Source organism: Diadema antillarum, unplaced genomic scaffold (assembly GCF_040938485.1).
Source record: "Diadema antillarum isolate AM-2024a unplaced genomic scaffold, OU_Dant_1.0 scf00000118, whole genome shotgun sequence".
Taxonomy (NCBI): Eukaryota; Metazoa; Echinodermata; class Echinoidea; order Diadematoida; family Diadematidae; genus Diadema; species Diadema antillarum.
The window spans coordinates 275,857-296,742 of record NW_027271007.1 but is presented as its reverse complement, the minus strand read 5'-3'; the positions used below and the strand labels follow the sequence as shown (position 1 = coordinate 296,742).

The 20,886-nt window shown below is 35.7% G+C and overlaps 1 protein-coding gene across 1 annotated transcript in view; it reads right to left on the bottom strand.

Annotated features, from left to right (window-relative positions):
• LOC139719983 (uncharacterized) overlaps nucleotides 1-19,242 on the bottom strand; it is a 28,287-nt gene extending 9,045 nt beyond the window's left edge. Inside the window, exons 1-8 of the mRNA XM_071631359.1 lie at nucleotides 19,216-19,242; nucleotides 16,678-17,025; nucleotides 15,869-16,051; nucleotides 15,033-15,089; nucleotides 14,154-14,303; nucleotides 13,680-13,814; nucleotides 2,285-2,404; nucleotides 1,774-1,965 (exon numbers count right to left, since the gene is read on the bottom strand). Coding sequence (XP_071487460.1) covers nucleotides 1,774-1,965; nucleotides 2,285-2,404; nucleotides 13,680-13,814; nucleotides 14,154-14,303; nucleotides 15,033-15,089; nucleotides 15,869-16,051; nucleotides 16,678-17,025; nucleotides 19,216-19,242 — 1,212 coding nt within the window. The remainder of the gene's footprint in view (nucleotides 1-1,773; nucleotides 1,966-2,284; nucleotides 2,405-13,679; nucleotides 13,815-14,153; nucleotides 14,304-15,032; nucleotides 15,090-15,868; nucleotides 16,052-16,677; nucleotides 17,026-19,215) is intronic.
• Between the last annotated feature and the right edge of the window lie 1,644 nt (nucleotides 19,243-20,886).

Here is a 20,886-nt window from a genome sequence, read left to right as displayed (position 1 = left end):
CAAAATAAAATATTTGGTTTTTATGGACGTAATAAAAGTGCCCTCAATTGCATTATGATTATAGTAAGGAAAGAAATTTTTACAGCCAAATGCAAAAATTGTTTGCCAGTTATTGAACAAATCATGTCAGCGATAAAAAGTTATTATGATATGGAAAAGTATATGTAAAACAAATCTGAAAGAAAAGAAATTTATGAAAAAGTGGTTACATTTTACTAAATGTTTCTGATTGTGTTTTCTTATGAAATGATTTGTCAGGTAATTTTCTGACACTTTGAAAAGAATTTGCAATTTATAATTGATTTTTGTAACTGTTTGCTGTTCTTATTGTATTTAGAATGGCCAAGAATATCATGTGTTAAATCTGCATGTACATACATATCTCTTTTTGTATATATTTGTGTGTATGATATTATTCAATAAAGGAACCCTGTGGAAGGGGAAAAAGGGGGATAGAAGCAATAAAAGTGTATTCTCGAAAATCCCACATAATTGCCAAAAATCACATCATTCACACAAACTGACGAAAGTGATTTTCCTGAAAGAAAGATAATTATTATTCAGAGGGGTGAAGGTTCAGGTGCAGGTTTCTTCACTTTGTCCCCCTCTACCAGTTAAACTTGTAGATGACAGGTTCGGGTCCCACTGGTTCCTTTTTTCAGACATGTTTTTCAATTTACAGATCAGCTCTTGCGATATATTTTTTTTTTTTTTTTTTTTTGTAGAGACAAAGTGAAGAAACTTGCACCTGAATAATTTTCCTGTTGTAATAACTACAGTTGCAATGGTAATACAAAGACACTTTGTGTGAAAGGAGAAACTGGTGTTGTCAGTCGGTTACAGAGAATAGCTTACCATCGATGGCAATATTTGTTTATCTTTGTATGGTTTTTAACTTTTTCCACTGTACAAGATAAAACGGTTTGTTAAAGAGCTTGTATAGTATTGGTTTGAGGTGAGGAAACAGCTTTTAACTTTTTGCGAGGTACTTGGAAACGACTTCATGAAATATTTAAGGGCGTACAATTCTAGGATAAATTCAACGTTTATTCGATGAGAATTCGGTTTTTAAATGGCTGAGATTTCCAAAAACAAAGATATCATAATAAAAGGTGGAACCCACCTGTTAAGGATGTTGTTAAGGATGTTGTTTTACTTGGTTTTTTGGACATCTCGACCATTTCAAAACCGAATTCCATCAAATAAACTTTGAATTCCTCTTAGAACTGTATGCTCTTTAACATTCTATAAAATGGTCTCTGAGTATCTCATGAAAATAGTTAAAGCTGAATCATAACCTCAACAGATACTGTATGCCATCCCTTCAACCCATATTCAGCTGCACTTTATCATAATGCTTGCTGCTGGAGGCATGAAGGCAATAGGGTCCTATTGCGTGTACTTGAGGCAAACCGGATTATCAGCTGATTATGCTCCCTGCTCTTTGTCATAAATGAGTGAAGAAATCTTTTACGTGAGTCACTGGTAAAGTGGGTGGTGACCCTCTCACATTCAAGAACTCCCATTTATGTTACATGCAAGGGAAACAGGGTTTTGCCTCTACTAGAGGGGATGGTATGATAACGCACAAGTGTGTACATGTAGTTGGTAGCAGACGCTCGTCCAGGGTCACCCGTGGTGGAATTTAGATGAAGAAAAATTTAGTAAGGAGAAGATATGAAAGAATCATAACCAAGAGTAAAGCTGTTATCAAAGTTGCTAATGATGAAAATGTTGATGAGAGTGACTTTGATGCTAAAACAAACAACTCACCAACAGCCCAGCCCAGATGCCGTAGCCAACGTACCAGTAGATCGGAAAGGCGTACGACACGCCGCCGAGGATAACGGACAAGACCGCGATGATAAGCTGCACCACACCCGTGATCAGCCCACCTTGCGCGTTAAATTTCTCGGACAGGCCGCTGCAGCAGCCTTCCTCATAGGGCCGTGTCTGTCCCGAATTCTACAAGCGAAGAGGAGCAGGTTAGCGGTGGTATTTTTTAATATCATAGATAAATAAATAAATAAATAAATATATATATATATATATATATATATATATATATATATATATACATTAAATAATATGTCAAAACGTCTAGTATATAACTTTCACTAAAACAAAACACCTCAACTATTTTAGGTTACGAATCTTGAGAGTTTTTCGTTCCGTTGTCGATCAATAAGAAAAAGAAGGATTTGGTTTTTTCTATGACGACGAACAACCACATTAAAGCACACAACTTTTTTTTTAAATCATGTTAAACTTTATTGTCATTTACCTGGACCAAGTAAGTTGGCTGCGCTGGCTGAGGGTTGGTGGTGTAGACTACCTGACCAGAACCGGATTGGGTATAAGCTGGAGGTTGCTGCATGTTTGATAACGGTCTTTGAGGCGATGTCTGTGAGATAAATGGGAAGTTAGAAAATATTTACAGAATGAAAACTACGTTTGCAGAAGTTTTTCAATGGTTTCCATCTTTAACCTGCTTGTCGACAAGATCAAGACACTGATATTATTACTGAATATATTTTTATGATACCTCAAAATTGAAATCCAGACCGGAAGTGATGTGTCAATACTGCCATGATGCCTGGCACAACATGCACAAAATTAGGCTGTATGTTAAAGGGATCGTATAGTGTTGGTTGAGACCTAACTTCATGTTTCTAACATTTTTGTGAGATAATGAGGAACTTCTCATGAAATATTACAGATCCTGTAATTCCACGAAGAATTCAACGTTTATTTGATGAAAATTGGTTTTGAAATGGCTGAGATATCCACAACAGAGAGATCCTAATAAAAGGTGGGACCCACTGCGATCATTTTTTTTTTGATGTCTCTGCCATCTCTGTACTAGTTACCGAGTGTAGAGGAGTTTATCAACATCCTCTACAACTATTAACTTGTTGTTCTCGACGGGTTTTTTGTTTTTGGTGGACCTTCATTTTTGATACATTGAACAGAATAAATTTAGGTAATTTCAGGTATGAGAACTGTACCAAAAGTAGACGCAAATTCTCCATGTATGAATGGAATATTAAATGAAAGATTTTGTTGTGAGTCCCCGACTCCGTTCTCCATTTGGGAAGGTCACGAAGAGGAGAGTATCATACAAACCTCCCATTCCCATGTTGAAAATAAAACCCACAGTGTCCCACAGTGTGCTCACAATATGCTCACATGGCAGGCTATGTGAAAACGCTCGAATTTAACAGTGTGAAGATGATTTCACACTGTGTGTGGTTTTACACAGAGTGCATGTACACATAATGCTCTGCTTCACACTGTAAATCGAGGATTCACAATGTGTTCACAATGTTAAAACTCTCGATTTTAAGTTATTAGAATTTTTACACTGTTTTCGCACTGCATTTCACGTTAAGGTTCACACTGTGGGACGCTGTGTTCCTTACAGCATGGAGATCTGTATACCTCACATAAATCCTATAGTAGGTGAGGACTATCTACACTGAATCGTGACCATTTTTTTTTTGTTCAGTATTATAGGGTTTCCGCCGACCATTATTTTTATATTCGTAAAGAGATGATCAGGTATGTGTGTCTTTGTATTGGAAAGTACTGTTTGTGCAGGGGAAAGGCAGAATAAACACTTACACAAACGCTCACAATTTTGTCAAGGGTCTGTACATATAGTTGTTAGGCAAGGGACGTGGACTTTGACATGTTCTGTTTAACAGCACCGAGATATTACTTTAGTCACCATGAAACTGTCGACAATATTTTTTTTTCGTTATGCCATAAATTCATGAAAGAAAATGATTGGGCATTTTTGACAAAAGCTTTCATGTTTGCATCACGTAAGTAAATGTGTGCATAAGAGGGAAGGGATAAATACATAGTTTCTATTTGATATCAAAATTCTGTTAAAACGATTGCAATAAGAGAACTCCACTGTGGTACGACCATTTTAATATCTTTGTAATGTTTTGCGCATTAAAGCAATTGTCACATACATACTGGCGATTTAACAGACAAGAAAAAAATAGTATATAATTATCTAACATACTTTATTACTTCGTAGATCAAAGCATTTACGTAAACATTCCTACTACCTGCCCAAAGTTCAAGGAAATACAATACACTTTTTTCAAGTGACAAGGAAAAAATGAACAAACATTAACAAACAAACATAATACATTTAAACAATTACATAAGCTGTTTCAAAAGTTTGAATATATTCCCGTATATTTGTAGCTGCATTCTCAACATACAGAGTTACGCTTTGCCATCGTGCAATGTTCAATGCATATTTCATTTTCGTACACTCATGAAGATATAGACTAGGCCCCTTTTTTTGTTGTTTTCCCTAAGCCTTAGTTTTCAGCTTTGTTTTTTATTTTTACTATTGATTTTTATCTTTCCTATCTCCGTTCTTCTTGGAATATTTCATCTTGGTCAGGTAAATCTGTCCCCAGTTGCTTGTCGTCCATTATTAATGGTAGTCAGAATGAGGGGACTTATGTATTATATTTATGTTTATTTATTTTTTATTTCCTTTTTATTTCAACAGGGTAGCCCTTTCAGTTAAAAAACTGCTGTAACAAGGGGCCCTGCACAATAAAAAGATGCAGAAACATGTATTCAAATGCACAACATTACAATCATAACAAACGTAAACATATCAACCAGATAGCAAAAAATAAGAAATAAAAAGAAGGGAATGTAACAAAATTATACTATGATAAAAATACAGCAGGAATAAGAAAGAAAGAAACCGAGAGAACATAACACGCGAGTTAAAAAACAACTATAAGAACAACGACGACAACAAGACAAGATATGTCAGTTCCCGGTGTCACAGAAATAAATATATTGCACTCTTATTATCCTAATAAGTTAAAACTTGAGGGATAAAATTCTACTCTGCTTTTTAAACATACGAAAAGATGACAAAAGGTTTGACCCTTGATGATGCAGGGATCTCTTATAATATTCCGTACGAGGTGTATTGATTTTTAGTGGGCAAAAGAGTGCATATCGAGTTCGCAAATTGACATTACGAAAAACGATTATTTCCTTTAAATACACTGGTACCATATTGATCAATTCACACATGATAAGATACGTTTGGTATTGCCTCCTTTGTATAATCGTTTGCCATTTTAATTGTCTTAAAAGAGTAGTACTGGATATTGAAAAATCAGCATTTAAGACCAAACGAGCATATTCTATTTTGCAATTTTTGTATTTTCTTGATATTGCACTTTGTACTTCTGCCCCAGTTTACAAGACCATAATCAATATGCGGCGAGATTATTGATAATGCAGTATATAATATGATTAGAATATATCGTGGAATGTTCTGTCTTAGCTGTCGAATACACCCAATAATTTTAGAAATCTTCACATATACCCTTTCAATTTGTTTATTCCATGTGCAACACTCATCCAATACAACACCCAAATATTTAGATTCATGAACTTGGTCAATTGTTTCTTTGAGCATCATTGACTCTCCGTTTTGTACCAATCAACATACATTTACATTTCTTAACATTCAATTCTAAATCATTAAATTTCACCCATTTGCAGATATACACACACACACACACACACACACACATATATATATATATATATATATATATATATATATAATGGTATTATTATCCGCGTGTTGGAATAAGAGCTTGAAGACGATGAAGACAAACAAGTTGACATAATGCATTAGATTCCAACTTCATTTATTTGTAAACCAAATTTTCGACCCTTGCACGGGTCTTCCTCAGGGTAACAGGTTACCCTGAGGAAGACCCGTGCAAGGGTCGAACATATTTGGTTTACAAATAAATGAAGTTGGAATCTAATGCATTATGTCAACTTGTTTGTCTTCATCGTTTGTATATATATACATATATATATATATATATATATATATATATATACAGATATATGCTTAGCATAAGCACCTATACAATGTTTCTGCTGATTTGATAATCGGATTATATATAGTTCTTTGTATAACTCTTGACAAAGATGCAGTTTGTGGGCTGTAATTTAGAAAACAGTTTAGGGTCTGCACGACAAAAAAGCTATTTCGAATTACGCATATTTTCTTGTGCTTTAATGACCTAATGTCATATACTTTCCTAAAATATTCTCATTAACTATTACATCCTTGAGATCAACAATATCGATCACCGTAACTTTGCATTTTAATCGCACTCGCATCAACGGTCCGATTGAGTTTATGTTGGAGTTATACTTATGAATATGTGTTCAAACTCCCAGCAGTAACTACGTTTTTAAAGGCAATCAACATATCTAATATCATGCCTTCCTATACACATGGATATTTACAGGTTAGATTGTTAACTTACAACTCGGTAACCGACATTATATTATCATTACTGTCTCTTGAAGGTAATGAAATCGTCTTTCCTGAAAAAAAAAACCGGTTAAAACAAATACACACATACACACACACACACACACACACACACACACACATATATATATATATATACACACACAATGAAACAGACAGGTTGACTAGTACAATTTTTTTCATTATTTTTCCCAAAGAATGTATAGTTTGACGGTGTATATTAAAGTCCCTCTTCTTGGACATATCAGTTTTCAATGAGTCTCCCAGATATTTCAATAATAATGATTGCGTTTCTTAGATGTGGTTGTCTTTTGGTCATAGATTCAAATCAGCTTTAGTCGGATTAAGATATACACAAATCAATCGCTTTAGTGGTTGGTCAATCTGAAGCAACAGCTTAAACACGTAAGTGAAGAAAGACCTTTGTCGTCATTGACGGAACTACTCGGCTACAAATTTACTTATTTTGTCAAAAGTAACTTTACAATCATATTTAACTAATATGTGCTGTAAATATAATATTTCAAGTAAACGCAGGCAATTTCCTGCCGCTCTAGCACGTGCCATCTGGTAGCTTAAGAACCAGCAGCTATAGGACTCGTACATTGCTACATGGTTAGATGATAACCCGCAGTGATATTCGAAATGATTTCACCCCGGTGGATGTCTCGTCTTCCTCTCGTCAAAACTGCTAGTCTAGTATCTCTGACAAGTGTTATTCCCTTTATCTCTGATTTTAACACCTTAAGACGTCGAAGATATTTTGTGACGAATGGAAAATTGCACCACTTTAAAAAAAAGGAGGAGAAGGAGAAGAAGAAGAAGAGTAATTTGGCGCCATTACAATACAGCTTATTGCTGTTCTATCGCTGGTGGTGTATAACTTACCTGCTGGAAGGATCAGATATTCGAATGTGGGTTGAACTGAGATAAAGAAGAAGGGCCCTGCTCTTCTAGTGATGACCATGAAAGCTCTGCCAATCATCGGAAGATCTTTAGTTCTTATGAGGGTGGTACCTGAAAACGCGTGTGTACGTAACGTCTAAAAATAGCATTATCATGGGTGATGTTCGACGGAGCCCCGCGCGCGTATGAAATAATAAAATATCATGGCAGCAATATCGTGATGCATTGTGGGGAAAATTAATGGCTGAGTTGCTGTTCACGGAAAGTTATATCGGTCCTCATGACCAAAGCTCACGGAGTTTGTTGCATCTCAGCGTTACCTCTTTTTTCTTCCCTCAATCTAGACCTTGACAGCAGTGCGTCCCTATTGGTCAGTTTGTCACTAGCCTTCAGTATCCTCAGCTCAAATCGCCTGAAAAGCAAGTGAATAGATGTAATATACATATATATATATATATATATATATATATATATATATATATAAAATCCCTCTATAATGTGTGTGTGTGTATGTGTTAAGCAAAAACAAAACTGGAACAAAGTTCATGCTGTGTTCACCAACAGTTTATTTCTGCACACAAATTTTAAAACGATTCGCTCATTCTGAAGTGTTGATACTGAGAGAACAATAACAATGATTGTTATTATTCTCTCAGTATATCAACACTTGAGAAAGAGCGAATCGCTCGAAAATTTGTGTACGAAAATAAACTGTTGGTGAATACTGCATGAATTTTGTTCCAGTTTTGTTTTTGTTGTTGATAATCGCGCCGACATGTGGACTACCTACTATATATATATATATATATATATATATATATATATATACATATATATTTATTTATTTATAGATATATATGTTTATTTATAGATATATATACACTTAACCAAAAAAGTAATTCCCCCCTAGCATTTTTGGATATATCTCAAAAAGTATTTTACCGATTTTCATAAATCAAACGCGAATGGATAGGGAATTTTATTACTCATAACATGAATGACATATCATTGCCATCAGATATCATTATTGGTGTGATTTGCATTGACTTTTACACAAATAATCAAACAATCACTCATGATTCTGAACTTTTAAGCATGGTTTATTGCATATTTCTCTATCTCTTCCCTTTTATGAGCATACAGTGAAGTATTTAATAATTGATATGTCCACCATCCGCTTCAATGACCAGCCGGCATCTCTTCCTCATACTGTTAATTAAAGTTTGTACTTGGCGTTGCTCAATGTTGGCCCATGCTCTCTGCAAGATGCGCTGAAATTCTTGCAGTGAAGTGTCATCTTTCAGCTTCTTGCTCGCTTTTCGCTTAATTATATCCCAAAGATTCTCTATTGGATTACAGTCAGCGGATCTTGCAGGCCACTCCATATGTTCGATGCCATTTCCCTCAACAAACTTATCTTCAACTTGAGCGCATGATGCAAAATGGCCATAAGCAACCAAAATTGGAATTAAAGTGCACATGGCTTCTACCAACATTTTCATATTGAAAAGGCCTATTGTTTAAAAAGTATGCATAACATCTGTTAAATAGGGAAGCACATTGTAGCTGAAGAAATTCCTGAGAATTACATAAAAATCTAAAAAGGTCATTTGATAACTTGCATTGGGGATGTACACAATATGCTTCATTTAAGCTTAAGTCCAACTTTTTTTCCTATGCATATTGACATAAAATGCATTTTGTCGCACCAACAATAATATCTGGTGGCACTGATATGCCATTCATGTTATGAGTAATAAAATTCCCTTTTCCATTCCCGTTTGAAATATGAAAATCGGTAAATACTATTTGAAATATATTCAAAACTGCTAGGGGGACTTGCTGTTTTGGTTTAGTATATATATATATATATATATATATATATATATATATATATGTGTGTGTGTGTGTGTGTGTGTGTGTGTGTGTGTTTATCCATTTGTAATCTACACGTTTGTCAAGGAATATCTATAGCAGGGGAACAGAACAAAAATCCTCCGGAAAATTATCATGCTGTATATCAACATTTTCAATACAAAGCATAAGGATTCTTTATGTTCTCCTACTGTTGATATATCAGTGCAGCTGTATGATTATACATATAGAATGTATATTTTGTGTATACACATGATATATATAGATAATATATATTCTGTTTAAGCATAATATTTTTGCGAATGATCGACATAAGCGTGTTCATCGAGAGCAAAAGGTCTTTTCAAGACAGTTATGCCAATGCTCCAATAGAATATTGACACTCTTTCAGACGTGTGCTTACAAAATAAGAACCTTCACACACAAAAAAGAACAAACACACAGACACACACACATACACACACATTACTACACGAAAAATACGGATAGTGAGTGCACCCATAAGCAGAGAAATATATACAGTGGCAAATATTTGAACAGCTCCATATTTTGCATACCCCGTATTTGTCGATGTATGTAGAGCAGAACGTAAGCTCAATACGAGTTTGGTAATATGAAGCTCCCCCCACCACTGTTATAAATAAGTCGTCAACATTTCACTTCTTTGTACCTTCCACCAATGTTGCAATATCCCGTAATAAGATAATAGACGTGAATCTTCTCTATTCCTGTACATTTCTCGGTTTGTTTTTTGTTCCAACCCAGATCATCATTGTGGTGATTTTCAGAGCATGCATATATAGTCTAGCATGTAAAGATTAACATGTAAAGTTCATCTGAGTTTGGGAAATTGGCTGGACACGCTGTGCAAACAGTACTGCCAAGAACAGCTAAGCCCATATCCAAATGCTATTATCAATGACCGAAATGGACACAACTTTACATGTAAACTCACCTTAGATACAGAACAAGCAAAAGCAGTACTCATGTAAAATTATCTTGGAAACAATATCAGTTTTGAACAAAATGATATCTCTCTTGATATAACACAAAATACCCTCCTAGGGAGTGTTAACTCTTAAACATACCAGGCACTGAACACAAATGCATTTACATGTGTAGATGAAATAAGACTATATGAGTTATCTAATGTGAAACAGGTGTTTATACTCCTGATAGAATATTTTCAATAATCCATAAACCAGCAGAATAAATGACCACTTCAATTGAATTTGAGCTGACATTTTCGAGAAATATGAGTGTTACCACAGCAATGTTGCAGTAAACGTAAAGCTGTTTACTTACTGAGAGAGCAATGACATGAATAGGCGTTTTGCGTTTTGTTCTATCAAGGAGGTACTAGGCAAGTACCTCCTTGGTTCTATTCAATCACCCCATTCATTACACTAATGCTTTTTTATGTGAGACAAAATATCAAGCAATATATCAAGTTTACACTTGGACAGGTTAACATAATATGTGGACTTGTTTTGTACAATAATGCATGTGATTGCAAACACTTTTATTGTATTTTATCACTCATCACGGAACGCTTTAGATATTACACTCACACGTTAGGTAATATGCAATGCACAGAATCAACACAGAAGACAAACAATTGGGTAATCTCTTCTGCCAAACCGCATAAGTGGAAAAAGTGGTTCCGTCTAGAAAATCGTTGTGGTCACTGAGATAGACCTTCACCTCCAACGTCGGCATTTATGTTTTAAACATGTACTGAGTAAAGTAAATGCATAGTATCTCCGAAATACAGCAGAAGATTCACCAAGTTCACACGTTGACGTCAGATGGATTCCTTTGTCGCCAAGCTATGACGAGGACAAGTGGCATGCCCATCAATGGTGGAGACTTCCGTTTAGAAATGCATGTAGGCCTTTTCTCAAAAAAAAAATCCAGGTGATAGATCATTGTCGATATTAAATAAACATTGTAATTGTTTGTTGGAGTTTGGACTGGGGGAAGTTTAAAGAATTAGCTTTAATCATGTGAATGTCATTAAAGGGCGCTCTCTAATTTAAAAAAAAAGAAAGAAAGAGAGAATACACATATGATCTCTCTTCAACGCCAGATTATGACCGAATGTGGTGTTGATACGTAGCTGTTAACATGATTCACTCTTGAAAAAAAATGTTTAAAAGATATAATGTATAAAAACATACATGTTTCTGAATTAGGCAAGCCTTATATGACACAACTCTCTGTAGCCACAGGAAAATATATTCTTAGAAATCATATCTCGCAGCTTGAATATTAATCAAGGTTCTAACAATAGCACAATTGCTGCATTGATTTGCTGATTTGGCACACTTTATACAAAATAGATAATTGAACATTTATGTTCTTTGTTATTCCATGATTTTACAATGTGATTTCACCCATTCATCACACTTAGAATCATGGAATATCGCGCAATCACCAGTTAACTTCATTATCATGATTATACTCCCAACCAGCTTTTGTTGAACTTTAAATGTTTACATCTCAAAACTGAAAACGAGACGAAAATAAAGATTGATCAGTAACAGTATTTCTATTGATAATTATAACAGGAATCATTATGTTGTATTAGCCTACTGACTGCAACATCACTTGCATATCGTGTTACTCGAACAAACGTCTTTTTTTCAGTTCATTTATCTATTTCATTTTCAGCAAAAAATACAAGGGTAAATATATCATTTTACTTGTAAATTTTATCTTGGTGAATAGTAGGCAAGTGAATAGCAGTTGCCCGGAAATTTTTACAGAGAGCCAGAAGACAAGATGTATAATATTGGTTCCAACAGTTGTCTACATGTGTCCTTGTCCTGCCCAACGAAAGAGAAAATAAAAGAAATATATTACAAAACCATTACTGTGAAGTCCAAGTTTTAAATTAAAACCAGACATCAAAAAGATTTTGAAAAAAAATACCCTATTAAAGTTCTTATATGAAACTACAATACCGAAGGTTATAAAATTAAGTATGATGTGACGATGCAAAAATTCTAATGACCCATTACCACTATTTCTACGTTAGACCTTCATATGAAGAGTTTTATCGCAAAACGAGCTAACTCCATTGTTGTTAAGTTGAGATATTTGTGATTAAAGCTGCTAAAAAAAAAAGAAAATAGTAAGAAAATAAGGGATATTTTTATGATAACTTCAATAATATTCCTTGTTATGTTTCAAGTGAGGTCTCATTGGAACGACTTTATTTTCCTCTATCTGACAATAGACACACTTTAAAATATCTAAAAATGGCAATTAGCCCATTTTTGCAATGAAACTCTTCATTATCAACTGGACAGACATCATACGTTTTAAGATTTATGCCTGCGTTTAGGCTTTAATTCGTCATGCTATTTTTTCGAACCGCACAATTTCTACTCGTGTTTTTGTTTTTCCTTCGGAACAAAATCATTAATATCAAGAAGAACAAATTTATGTAGTAGTGTGAATTGAAGTCCAGACAAAGGTGAATATGAAGAGTACATTGTATTTCCATAATTATGACGAATTTCTGGAAAAAGTGTTAAACAACAGAGGTGTTCGTAATTTGTCTATATTTTCCGATCAAATACTCCGGAATAGTTATGTGTAAGCAGGGTCCCGTTTTATCAAAAGACATAATCGATTTTAAATTTCCTTACTACACATGCTGACATAGACTTATGATGAAATAAACTGTATAACCAATTATAACTCTTCATAAAACAGGGCCCAGGTCTATCAATGAGATTTCACAATATGCCACCAACCTTGGGGAAAGGCAACCTGCTGAGCTTCAAAAGCTGAGCGAACCACAACCATGTTAGGACCTTGTCGCTGGTCACGATTGGCTGCCTAATGGAGAAGCAATGATTGAATACTGTCTGTCACGTGACTTCTCTCATTCATTAGCTTCATTAAAGACGCCTTCCATCAGCAACAAAGTAGAGAACAATTATCCAGATGAATCAGGCAACACAAAATACAAATATGAACTTTTAAATGTCAAATATAAAAGTGGCGCCCGTTTAAGGCACTTAAAATGCGTAGTTCTGACCACGTGATCACGTGATCATGTCTTTTGAATCCTATATTACCACACTGAAGTTTGTATATGGGCATTAATGTACGTAGTTAATACGATTTATTAGTAGAAAATTGAGCAAAGAGAATTGGATTCCATCGGGATTCGAACCCGAGACCTCCAGATGCTAGCCCGGTGCTCTACCCACTGAGCTATAGAAAGCCCTAGTTCAGTGTTCGTCCCAGAAACCCCAAATTCTCAATCCTCTAATGGTCAGAAACTAAAGCAGTGTGTTTGTGTGTGACACACACGTACACACTTGAACCTGGCATAAACCCGCAGGATAATTCAACTTCAAATCCAACTATAGCTCAGTCGGTAGAGCACCGGGCCAGCATCCGGAGGTCTTGTGTTCGAATCCCGATGGAATCCCATTTTCTTCGCTCAATTTTCCACTAATAAATAATATTCATGCTGGTCAGTTTTCTTCTGTTTGCATTAGCTAATACGATATAACCATACCTGTAGCATCATCTGCCCAGTCGGACGGATCCCGCCGGATCGCAAACCAGCGATGCAGATAATAGCACCCGAAAAGGCTGCACACGCTTCGCAGATGGCCAGGCATGCCAGTATTGCGTGGATCGCCATGGACTCCTTGTTCGTAATAAATTGTGCAATGTTTCATAAAAGTGAATGATAATAATGATCAAGTTATGATAATGATGATGATTATGATAACTACCGTAGCGTCCTTCTATTCTGAACTACATTAGCGTCCATTGACGTTATTAATGATAAAACCATAAAACGTTAAAATCAATAAGTACAAAACCACTACATTTCTATACTAGTCAGAATTATGATCTAATGATTATTTGGTACAAACACGCGGCAATCACATACTTACCTTAACGCTGATTTTACTTACTCAGAAAGTAAGTGAGTAATGCATGCTCTACTAAGTCATTTTTAATGTAAAATCACGTGACTTACCTCACTTTTGCAGTCAAGGATAAAGAGGCTGTAGTCTATGGTGCATGCGCTGATGACGTAATTTGAAGCCTTCACGGCCGTCACTTCGTAGACGACCATTCCAATGGCCGGCAGGATTGTTATGCAGGAGTACACCAGGTAGCTGATAACCTAAAAATTGACATTTTAAACGTGACTCTTTCGCATCATATTTTGGTAGAAATAAAAAAGCCTCGCCATGGTAACTTTTATGCGAAGAAGCTGTAGTTAGTAGATTGTCTACTCCAAATTGCTTAACATGGTTCGAATGATATTGATGTTCAGAAAGCAATGGGCAAATTGGGAGTTGATGACACTTCAAAAATTCTAGAAATGTAGACTTGGCAAAATCTTCTTAAAGGTATAGATGCGGCCAGATATAAGACATAATTATAAGCATAGTCAGCTAAATCAAAAAACCTTATTAAAGTTTTTTTTTTCATAAAAAAGATTAAAAAATCATAGTGTGACATTCTGAAAGAAAGAAGTCTTGTGACGTCATGTACGTAGGTAGAGCTACAAAAAGTGCTACTAACCTTTCAGTAACCCGCTGATCGACTTCTGATTGAATTCATAATGCTAAGCTCATGTTTTGTATGCAAAATAACGATTTAGAATTCATGCTTAATAAAGAAAAAGTCCACCAAGATTCGATAAAGGAGTCAGTGGATACCCCCCCCCCCCCAGCATGTAACATGTGTTTATATACATGTTTATATATCATGAATACAGTATTGATAATCGTAATAAAAATGACGTAATGAAACAGATATCTGGAAACTAAGATAATTCAGCTTCGATAAAATGGAGAAGAACATGACTGTAAGTAAAGATTATACAATGACCTAAAAGCATATTTACCCTCCCTTTTTGTTTCGTCACTGTCGAGAGTCCCAGGATACCGGCCGGTAGGAAAAACTTTAATGAAAAGATTAATATTGTTATAACAATGCAATTAGAAATAAAGGCAGTTTCCTTCCGTCTCAATATCGGTTTTTTGTACGTATGTGTGTGTATATGTGTTTTTGGTTAGTTTATGCCCAATTTTCAATGTGTGACTGCTTGGATTTAAGTAAAATGTTCAGAAAAAGACCATGTGTATAAAAATAATCAAGGACGAAAACTTGAACATGAATAAGCAGCTGTATGCTTCTTACTTGGGCTGCTGAATCACTTTTTTTTTGCAAATCATACCATGTATACAAAAGTGATATAAGATTCTGCATAAATCTCTGAAAAAGCAATGTTGATCAACTTAATCAAACTAATCAATATCTGATTCATTATACATACAGTAAGTAGTGCTGCTGCATCGCAATCTTGTTTCAACATGTAATACTATGTATTTGTATGAATATATTGAACAAAACAATATCTACAAAAAACATATACAATAACAATATAATAAATAATACAAGAAGGTTGCAACTCAACATCGCAGCCACGTCTCTCGTGCAAGTTTTGTTGGCAATATATTTGTTAAACTGTCCTTGCACCGCCCCGCCTTGTTCTGGTTTAAAACCATTGCTGCACTTCATAATACATGATTGAAATAGATGTATTACATTGTAAATTGTAAATCATACCATGGATACAAAAGTGATTTTTTTTTTGCAAAAATCATTTGCGCTGGCATACTTGTGTTGTACTAGACGTATCACATCACAGCTAACTAAAATTGTATGAAGTGAACTTACCAGTGTCGCCGCCCAGATACCATAACCATTGTACCCGAGGAGAGGAAATACGTAGGATACGCCCCCAATTATGAAGCAGAAGACTGCAAAGACGGTCTGGGCAACTCCAGTCCGAACCCCTCGAGTGGCGTTGTAGTCGCCGACGATGGCGCCACAGCATCCTCCTGGTTCCTGTTCTCGCTGCTTCGCACCGCGGATGGGCGGGTGGAGGGCGGAGGAGAAGAGAGGAACAAACGAATACCAATAAATGTCCATTTAAGATGGTGTAGGACCTGTACACCAGTATGGTTATCGAATGGCCGTCCCCCACCTTCCCCAGCCCCAAATCTCCATGAATTTCTTAATACACGCTTAGAACAATGCATCATAATACGACAACAGAAAAAAAAAAGCAACTTGGCAATCTGCAATCAAAAAGCAAAATGAGAACTTTAACTATAAGACCAGCTAATGTTGACAAATTTAGTTAAATAACGTCTGCACTTTGAAAGAAACGGGTTACGTTTCAAAATATACAAAAATATATACAATCATAGCGTGTTCGAAATGAGCTTTTACAGACATTGTTTTGTTATAAAAATTTTAATAGAGAGTACATAGAAAAGTGAATATATTTGTTAATAAATTTCATATTAGGACAAAGAAATTTTCTTTGTTAATCATTCTCTTGTTTGATGCCAAATCTAAAATAAGTTACTCTCATTAAGCATTTTGGAGGTTACCCCCTTCCTTTCTCCCCCAGCCCCTCCTACCCCTCCCATCTCCACTTATCAACTCTATAGAATCGTGAAAGGCCGTGAAAGCCATACCTGGATGACCGTGACGGTGGGATCTGCAAGTTGGGGCTGTTGTCCTTGAACAAACCCACCAGGCTGGGAGTGCACAGGCTGTGCAGCTGAGTAGGAGGGTTGATTGTAACCCACCTGACCAGACTGGGTCCACTGGGGATGTTGGGTGTGGACAACCGGGCCCGAGAGCGCCTGCTGGTATTGGTGAGCGCTGAGAATCTGACCCGGCTGTGTTGAGTGGGGGTGTTGGCTATAAACAACCTGCAGTAAGCCGTTGGTTTGCGAGCCTTGGATCCCTTGCTCCGCAAGGAGCTGGCGTTCGAAGAGCACTTGGCGTTGCGTCTCCTCTGAATTTGGTTGCACTGGCTCCTACGAAAACATAAGGAAATATGCCACTAGGACTTAGGCCTATTTCAAGCTAACATCTACCAGATTAATGTAGGCATATAGCCCTCTTCACCGGCGCAAACGCAATACCCATATTACAAAGGTATATAGCCTTATAGAGCGATGTATTGTGCATCTTGACAAATGGTTATTATCCAACAATCTTCTACTTAATGATAAGAAAACCGAATTTGTAATATGTGGCACTCAACAGCAAGTTTCAAAACTACGCACTGAAAGCCTGAAAGTGATTGATGTTGATATTTATCCTGTTGATTCTGCACGGAATCTGGGAATGTGGTTTGATTCACGCCTAGCTTTTGACAGACATATATCTGAAGTATGTAGAAATTCATTTTATCATTTGTTTAATATTGCACATATTCGGAAGCATTTGACACGGGAAAGTACTGAAAAAAAAAGTCATCCGTGCGTTTGTCACAAGCAGATTGGATTATTGTAAAAGTTTATTTTATGGCTTACCTGATAATCAATTAGGTAAACTACAAAGGGTGCAAAATTTCATGTGCTAGATTAGTTTGTAATTCTCCTCGTTTTTCTCATTGTAGCCCATTACTACGTGCATTACATTTGGTTGTCTGTAAAGCAGAGAATCATATCTTATTTCATCTATTTTATTTATTTCAGTTTTATTTCCACAGGGTAGTCTCATCAAGACTATATGATAAAAATACATAAACATATCAAAACTGTGCTAATTGTATTTAGAGCTCTTCATGGTACAGCACCTGTGTACATACAGGAACTTTCAAATATTTTATCATCTTCGAAGTTCACATGATCAAACATTATTGAAATATTCATCTGGGAAATCAAAAGTTACTCTTGGTGACAGGGCATTTTTGTACGCTGCACCAAAATCATGGAATAGTCTTCCTTTGTTTGAAAGACAAGCAGATACAATTAATGAGTTTAAGGCCAGGTTAAAAAGTCATCTCTTGAAGTAATGTATTTTCTGTTTGAATTTCTTGTATGCATTTCATTTTGTAATGCGCAGTGGAGTATATTATTATAGTAGCAGCGCAATGTAAATGTCCTTTATCATTATTATTATTATCATCATTATTATCATTATTATCATTATTATAAAAGGTTGAGACCCCACCATGACCATGCCTCCCCCCCCCCTCCTCAAAAAAAAAAGAAAGAAAGAAAGGAAACAAACAAGAAACAAGCAAGGAAACGAAAAAGAAAATGCAACCGAAAATCGAATAATGCAAAACAAACAGAACAAGACAAATACTTCATGACTTAATGTAATCCTATCTAATTCTCGAGCATACGATATCTCAACTTATAGTGAAACAAGCAATGCAGTTTCGACATCATCTAATGTGTTTTCTCATTACGTTGTTGTGCCCGTTCACATTCTCTATGTTGCAAGAACAAACCAAAAAAAAAAACAACCCAAAAACAAAACAAAACATGAAGAACTCCCGAGATAAATAGAAGATCCCGACATTGAAACAATTAACACGTCTTCTTGACACCCTTCAAACTGTGCCAGTACATTTATGTGTTTCTGACTTGGCCCCTAACCTATGGCTATATCACATCTTTCCATTGAATGTCTACCATCATACTACCCTTGTCTATTTTCTTGCATTAAATTCTGTATACTCCCTATTATACTTTATCATCCGCCTATCATTATTACATTATTTTTGCAACACAGTTTTAATAGAGTATTGTTCCTTCGTTTAGATTAAATAAAACCAACACAAATATTAACAAGTAAAATGAGTTTCAACGATTAAAATCTGTCAGGTAAAATCAAATCCCTTCAGAATTCATTGTCGAGACAATGGTGTATTAAACAAATGAATCAAAACGGAGACAATGTATACGTTACCATGACGACTCAGAGGAAAGGCGTCCGCTTATGAACAGTGTTGCACACCCTTCTGAGAAGATATTCAATTTGACCCAGTATTTGGTTAGCATTCAGTGATACAGCATCAATATGTGTTTACACTTCTGGTCGTATTTTATTTCCTAGGCCAAAGTCTCGCTGACGTGACAAGAAAGCTTTTATCCAAATAAGACATGTCTGTGATGACATGTGGTTGTTTTCACTTAATTTATCTTTACATGATAGGAGAGTACGCTTGATATCAAACGTTGACATCAAGGACGCAATATTTGCGTTACCACATGGAGCTGGTGTATGTGTCCCATCGTAATTACGCGCGAAGATGTGAATATCAATTTACATACTTTAAAAAGAGGAACTCCACGTTAAGTAAGAAACCGTAAAACAAATACCATAACGGACGTCAAACAAACTAATACAGAAACAGAATCATGCAGAGTTTTTTTTTTCTTTTTTTTTCCTTTTCTTTTTAAATAAGGATAGCAACACTTGCGAGAAATCATGCCACGGAACGATATCTAGTTTTCAGTACTTTGGTATGAAAATAAGCTACACTTCATCCGATTTCTTTTCTTCATGAAACGGGGATACTCAGCATAAGACGTGACTCTTCCTTAGATTAACTTCTAAACTATGTGACTGCTGCTTCATCTTGACTCTGTACACAATATATACGTCCATTAGTCCCTTGCAACACACCAATGCTATTGGGAAGAACTGGCCAGGGAATACATTCTAAAACCAGACGAGAATGGAAGGCCACTTTTAGGTTAAAGATCATTAAAATAGGGGAGGAGGGTGAAACAATACAATAGAATAACATAACGAGAATCGAGGAAACGTATGTAATGCATGTAGTCTTTGCATGAATTTAAGGTAATTGTGACAAACGAATCAGTAAAGAAACGAAGAAAAAAAAAGCACGTCAAAAGCTCAAATTAACAACCAAAGAGACAGCACACATAACATTATAGTGTACACAGGCCATGCACATAGGTAATGTTCATATTTCCCTTGTGGTATACTTACTACTGACAGATGAACAGTTCAGACCATCAAGTGTGTGAATTGTGAATGTCCTTCAGAACTGAACAATAATGACCGTCAATTTTCAAGATAGTCATTATCTGGAAGGACGACATCAGACCTATACTCCAAGCCACAATCATTTGTTATCCATTATTTCTCACTTTTTCATGATACTATATATGTCCGTTTCTAGATTTGCTTGCCACTCCACCAAATAAATAAATATTTCGTTTGTGTTGATCTGCTCTTTTCTATGACCATTTACTCTTTTCTATGACCATTTGAATTTGTACATATGCTTACTTTTATTTACATTTATCTCATTTATCTAACGTCCCTTTCTGGTAAAACCATACCAATAATTATTGCATTTAAAACGAAATGTTTGGTTGCAAACGGGCTAGAAAGACTTCCGGAGATTTTATCAGTCTGGTCCCTTTTTTTGTGGGGAGAATCAAAATTAAAATCTTCATTTTGCCGCAATGAGAAACTAGCCAGTCCATTCTGGTTTCCACTGAGTATAAGCAAAGTTTTCATACCACAGTACCGACAAAGAATGTCCCCTGCAGTGTTTGAACACGGAAAGGCAATAAATGTTTTATTTTATAGGCCTACATGGTGCTTAGCAAGGTGCTTTCCCTATATCTTTATTTCTTCAGTGAAATGAGATTTCGTTCAATGCCAATGCTATGTCATAAAATTTGAATATATAATGTCAAGATAAACATAAATCAACGGTTGCTGTGATACTGCTGTAAACAACTGCATAACAACAGATGTGGTTTGACTTCAGTAGTTCATTAACCTGAATATGAAGTTTTCTTCCAGATTAACATGCAAGCCTATTACCTATTTTACAACCTTGCCTATAAAACGAGAAATGATGAAAATGTTAACGAAAATCCTGGTATATAGGACTA